Source organism: Meleagris gallopavo, chromosome 1 (assembly GCF_000146605.3).
Source record: "Meleagris gallopavo isolate NT-WF06-2002-E0010 breed Aviagen turkey brand Nicholas breeding stock chromosome 1, Turkey_5.1, whole genome shotgun sequence".
Classification (NCBI taxonomy): domain Eukaryota; kingdom Metazoa; phylum Chordata; class Aves; order Galliformes; family Phasianidae; genus Meleagris; species Meleagris gallopavo.
In genome coordinates, this window is record NC_015011.2 from 67,184,866 (window position 1) to 67,191,490 (window position 6,625).

The 6,625-nt window shown below is 35.2% G+C and overlaps 1 protein-coding gene across 1 annotated transcript in view; it reads left to right on the forward strand.

The window, feature by feature from the left end:
• Nucleotides 1-6,369, forward strand: part of CMAS (cytidine monophosphate N-acetylneuraminic acid synthetase) — a 10,421-nt gene extending 4,052 nt beyond the window's left edge. Inside the window, exons 4-8 of the mRNA XM_010715874.3 lie at nt 35-168; nt 921-1,015; nt 2,132-2,303; nt 4,151-4,301; nt 5,121-6,369. Coding sequence (XP_010714176.1) covers nt 35-168; nt 921-1,015; nt 2,132-2,303; nt 4,151-4,301; nt 5,121-5,353 — 785 coding nt within the window. The 3' untranslated portion in view covers nt 5,354-6,369. The remainder of the gene's footprint in view (nt 1-34; nt 169-920; nt 1,016-2,131; nt 2,304-4,150; nt 4,302-5,120) is intronic.
• Nucleotides 6,370-6,625: the final 256 nt, after the last annotated feature.

Here is a 6,625-nt window from a genome sequence, read left to right on the forward strand (position 1 = left end):
CTTTTTTCTTTTCCCCATTTCTCTTTTTTAACAGAAAACAAAATGACAGAGCCCCAAAACCTGAATCCAGCAAAGCGGTACCGGCGGCAAGATTGGCCTGGGGAGCTGTATGAAAATGGTTCGTTTTATTTTGCTAAGAGGCATTTGATCGAGAAAGGCTACTTGCAGGTTAGTGCTTCTGGTTTTCATGGCTCTGTATAATAACGCATCTTTTAACTCTTGTCACAGAGGGATTTGAAGTCAGTGTTGTTTCTGTTTGTTACGCAGTCTGTTAACAGTACTTTGGCCTCAGGACAGTTAGCTTATTTCTTGTAACATGACAGGACAAACAGTATGTTATAATATATATATCTATAAGCCTAAAATACTGAGTTTCACATAAGTTTATTGTATGTATGTATCTTATAATTCAGTTTAGAATTACTAAGTGAAAAGATACGTTAATGTAGTGCCATGGGCTTCTTACTTAATCTATAAACTTGTATTCTTGGCCAGTTTACACCCTTTGTCCTATGCCAGTTTCATGCTGTGATTTAAACTGTCTGTTACCCTCTCCTGATGTTTGCATACCGGTGTAGTAATACAGAGCCACAGAAATAATCCCTTACCTTTCTCATGCAAAATAGGTTTGCCATTTTACTACTGAAATCTGTATGTCCTAATAACTATAATATATACCACTTTTCTTGCATGCTTCCTCTAGTTGTGGAAGGAAGATACTAACCATTGCTTTTATAAAGTTTCAAATATTTGGTTCTGTGTAACAGGTAAAATGTCATTGTTGATGGTTCACTTGCCTTTTAGCTGCTGTGACTGCAGTGTAACCAGATATTTAGCTTTCATTACATAGTACTAAATTGTACCATTTTGTAGTTGCATTAACTTGAGTAGAAAATTGTAATGAATTCTACTTTATTTAGGGTGGTAAAATGGCCTACTATGAAATGCGTGCTGAGCACAGTGTGGATATTGATATAGACATTGACTGGCCTATTGCAGAGCAAAGAGTATTGAGGTAAAAGCACTGTAATTCCTTTTATTTCTTTAAAATTAGTAATTGTTTCAAAGAATGATCATGTGAACTTGAAGGCTTTTTTTTTTTTTTAAAGTTTCAGTTTAACAAATTATTCAAGATAATTGAAATACTTCATTTTTCCTTTCTTTGTTAAAATCATCTGAATTACCTTTGCTATATATTTGCATGTTTTTCTTATTTGTTTAAGTTCAATCTGGGGAAAAGGAAGACTGTAATCCTCAGTATCTCATAGCAATGTAATCTCTGGTTTTTTTAGCTGTCTTGTTAAGCTTACCTGGCCTGGAACATGCTTGGTCATGCACATGACTAAATCATAGAATAGTAGAATCATAGAATCACAAGGCTGGGAAGGACCTACAAGATCATCTAGTCCAACTGTCCTCCTATCACCCTTACTATGCATTAAGCTACTAAACCATATCTTGTAGCACCTCATTCAGACGCCTCTTGAACACTGCCAGGAACAGTGACTCCACCACCTCCCTGGCAGGCCATTCTAGTGCCTGACCACTCTTTGAGAGATAAAGTTTTTCCTTATATCTAATCTAAATCTCCCTTGGTGCAACTTATGGCCATTTTCCTTGGGCTCTATTTGTTGCCTGGAAGATGAGGCCGACCCCCTCCCCATCACAACCTCCCTTCAGGAAGCTGTAGAGTGTGAAGAGTGGTCCAAGTAGAAGGTATGGGCTGATTATGTCTTGCCTGCTGCCTTTTCTTTGCAGCTACTCTGTATTTCTATAAGGAAATAGTGGATGGGAATTGAATATGTTTGCTGCACCTTTTTCATCCTTTACTCCATTTTACTTTTTCCCAACACGAGTGCCATATAGAACAGAACCTTTTATGCTAAGTAAGTAAATCTCATTCTGACTTTTAAATGGAAGACAAAGTTGCTTGTCTTTTAGCTTTGTGGTCTTTTCTTAAATGAAGAGGGAGAATTTAGTTGAAGAGTGATGATACTGAGGGAAGACCTTAGGGGGAAAAATGAGAATTTTAAAGCCAGTTCTTCTGCCTGGAGTTCACAATTGTATTTGAAATATTTGTTTTCGGAGTGCGCAAAAACTTCCATTTGAAAAGATAATTTCTTTGTCTTAGCTTTGGATATTTTGGCAAGGACCCATTAAAAGAAGTGAAGCTATTGGTTTGCAGTGTTGATGGATGCCTGACAAATGGTCGCATTTATGTCACAGAAGATCACAAGGAAATGGTCTCCTACGATTATAGAGATATTATTGGTATCAATCTATTAAAGAAAAGGGGAATCCAGGTGAGGATTGTTCTGAAGTGTAAGGCTTTATTTATTACTGTGATTAATCAGCACAATACTCTGGTTCAGGTTTGGGATAAACATTGTTCTCAGATTCCTTAGAGGAAAATAAATAACATGCTCAATCTCATCTGTAGCAGCTATGGTATCTTTTTCTTTTTGTCCTTGAAAAGTGTGGGAAGACATTTATGTGGTGTTTTGATAGCACTGATCATATTGTGAGCTGTTTAGTCTAGACACACATAAGCTAGCAGTTACTTCATATCGTTACTGTTTATTTTGACATGTTTCTGCTGTATAAATTGTGTTTTTGCAATAGCTTTACCAAGCAGGACTATGCTTGTTATCTCTCAACTATGTAAAAAGAAGAGATACCCAGAAAAATTAGTTGGCTCATCCTAGATGACTTGTTATTGTGGCAGAGGAGAAATCAAACTCCTTCCATCTGCATAGTTGCTTTAACTTTAACTTATGTGGGAACAATTTGATGTAAATGAAAAGCACAAATTATAATATGGATGCTTTCCTTAGTTATTGCTGTCACTTTTTTATTATTATTGTTGAATTCTGCTGAACAGAGTATTTGCTTGCATTTATGTGAAATTAGCCTTCCTGTTATTGTCTCTTTGTGCATCTGCCTCTGGTGTAGCTCGAAGAATTTATTGAGGTAAGAACTAGATACAGATATGGGCTGCCTTCAGAGGGCCTAGTCTGAGTCCTATTGCATATAGAGGTAAGCATGGATATGGCAAAGCTAGTTAAATCCCAAGTAAGCCATTGCAGATACATTTTGAAGTCTCAGTTATGGGCTTTTTTCATGTTGTTGCAACAGGTCAGGCAAGACATTCTTCACATATTAAAGTGTAGGTGCCCTGGGGCAGTGGAGTAGAGTAGGTGGCTTTCCAAAACTTCCTTAGTTTTATCTTCTGTGAGGCAAAAGAGAGGAAGCTTGTAATTGTTTTGTTGCCTGTGGATGCCTGTTTCTGTACTTTCACTGACTTGGAATCTGTTATTAAAAACCTGGGCTTTGTGCTTCATTTGCTTTATTTCTAGTGTATGGTGCTAACACAGTCTTACTCTGTGCATCAGTCCCATTCATTCTGTACTTAAAATCAATACCAAATACTTGCTAGCATTTAATAGCAATTAGGGATGATAAACTTGTCCACAACTTGGAGAGAAAATGTGGAGAGCTTATGTTGTAGATCTTCAGAAATCTTGCTGCAGTCATCTTCTGGTTTTAGTCTACCCTATGCATTGTTTCTAAACTTCACATTTGAATTTAAATCTCAAGAGATTCATATGCCACACCACTTCAATCTGTTTAGTGGTCTCTTGGTATTCTCAAGTCCATCTGTAGCTAAAACAATAATGTTATTACGTAGAGGAATCGGGAAAAATACTTCAAAATAGTTTGCTTTTACAGATATTTCAGAAACTGTCCTCAGAAGCTCTTTTTTACCCTACTTCACCTTAGATCAGATGGTACAGTATTAGACAGTGAGCATGGCATTCTGCTGTGATATCCAGTATTTTATTTGGTATGTGGTGCATTTAAAAAGACAAAGGTAAACTTCTGTTTCGGGGAAACTCAGGGAAACCTACAGAATGATTTTTTGCTTTCCCGAAGCACTTTGTAACTCAAGACTGTAATATGTTTTTGTTTTTTTTTTTTGGACACAAATCAGTTCTGTTCTGAGTTCTGAATGAGGAAACGAGTCATGCAGAACTCTTCTGATACCTGATTATGCTTCCAAGAACACTTCTACTCTTTTCTCCATATGTCAACTTACCGGTCTTTTTTTCTTTGTATGTAGGTTTTATTCTAACTTGACTTGATTTAATAGGTTCGACTCATCTCTGAAAGAGATTGTTCAAAATCCCTGTCAGCCATGCAGCTGGGATGTGTAGCAGAAGTTAATGCAACAAATAAACTACGAGTCCTGGAGGATTGGCAAAAAGACATTGGTTTGAGCTGGAAAGAAGTTGCTTATTTAGGTCAGTTTCTCTCTTTAAAACACTTTGGCCTTTGCTATTACACTAAATTTAGTGGGATTAAAGTGCAAGCAATAACACATTATCACCAAAAGCAGATGCATATTTTAAGTCTCATTTGGGTACAATCTAAATATTAAATGCAATGATGAATCACTATTGAATTTTGTAAGTGTAAGATATATTAGTTAAGTTTATAATGTGATTTAGAAAAGCTCTTCATATTACGGAAGTGTACAGTTACAGTTCACAATTCTGAATTGATTGTTATTCATTTCATAGAATCACAGAATGGCCAGGGTTGGAAGAACCTCAAGGATCATGAATCTCCAACCCCTCTGCCACATGCAGAGCCACCAACCTCCACATTTAATACTAGATTATGCTATTTAATACTAGATTTCAGATTAGTATCATACGGATTCTACTGTGAATTAGAAACAAATCACACAGAATTAAAACTGAAAGCTATGTGATCCCATACAAAACTGTATTTCAGTGGCAGCTTAGTTGTAGAGTCCTGGAGGCGCTTACTCAGTTCCTCAAACAATTTTACTCATGAAAAGTACAACTCTTGCAACTGCAAAAGTGCAACTCTTACAACTCAATATTATGTGTAAAGTATGATCAGTGTTGACATTTATCACTGGGATTTTCTAAAAATATGTACTTGAAGTGCTTTTGAGCTTCTCAGATGAAAAATGTGGCAAAAATTGAAATTCTAATAACTAGATTAATATTTAAACAGCAAAATCAATATTTTTTTCTCCGTTTTTCTCCTCTGTGGTATTTTTCTTACATATCTGTCACTTTTTTCAATAGGAAATGAAGAATCTGATGTGGAATGCCTGAAGAAAGCTGGCATGAGTGCTGTGCCCGCTGATGCTTGTGCACTGGCTCAGAAGGCTGCTGGTTACATCTGTAAGAGCAGTGGAGGCTGCGGTGCTGTCCGGGAGTTTGCAGAACACATATTTCTCTTGTTAGAAAAAGTGAACTCTGCAAGAAAGCAAATGGAAGAAGTAAATTCAGCAGGAGAGGAGACAGGGGGAAAATGAGAACAGCAGAAGTGGAAATAAGGAAGTAATGAAAAAAAAAAATAGCATAGTTGTTCTGTTTTTCTGCTTCTCCTTTTCCTAATACAGTTTTACACTGTATTAGAGTTATAAAATGTTTCCCCCTAATTTAAGGTTTCACTTTAAGTGCTGACATTCATGATTGTATTTATGATTATTTTAAAAGCTATTTAAGTGCAATTGAAGAAATACTAAAGAAATAGTGTCCTGTGAATCTACTCTTAATCATTACATTTGTTCTACAAGAATGATGTATCTTTATTTTATAATCCAGATATATGCAGGGAACAAAGATTTTTTTCGTAATTTGTGGATTTGTAATTCAGACTCTTAAAAATTTTGTTCTGTAAGTTGTGGTCATTTTATGTACATTTCCTCTATCAAGTGTCAGTACGATATTGTAGTTATATGCTAGCTTTTCTTGAGATGCATGTCTCTCCAGTAGGAAGAGTTCTAGCATATGCTGAAGCATATCCTGTATTTTAAAAAGTTGAGTTAGTGTAAAACTAGTTAATGTTAGTTAAGAAAAGTATTTAAGCATGTGTCCAACTTAAGCTGATATATAATTAAGTGGCATTTGGAATTATGCCTCTTATCTTTGAATCTGGCTATATGTGGTTTTATTTAAGTGCTTAAATTAACAAATCCAAATGCCTCATATTTGAAACTAAATCTCCTATTAACCTTTGAAATCTTTCCTTTGCAAAAACTATGTTTCTTCATATGGAGTCCTCATTGCAGCTGCTAGTGAGGTTTAAAAAAATTGTTAATGTTTATCGTATGGAAAAGTAATTGCTGTGGAAAAAAAAAATAAATCAGTTGATGTTTTTGAGTTCATATAAAATACATTCAGATTATATTTAGCATATTAATTTAAAGTTGGTGTGTATACATTTGTATTTCTGTAAAATATAAATTTTACTGGGTTTTGTTGTGGATAATTCAGTGATCTGTAAACATCTGTAGAACTGACATTCAAAATACACATCTGTTTTCAATCCTTGTATTACTGATGAGTCAGGCTCAGCCTTGGGTTAGGCTGAAAAATAATAAAAAACAAAATCATGGCCATATACACAGTTCATGTCAAGATCAATAATAATAGTTAATAATTTTATTTTACGTTTCTCAACATAAGATTTCCTGTAACTCTTTCCAAAATAAGATCTACTGATTTACTGCTTTTTGTTGATGAACTTTGTGTTTATTTCCCTTTCCAAAGCAAAATTTTAAGTTGAAAAATCTTTTTTTTTA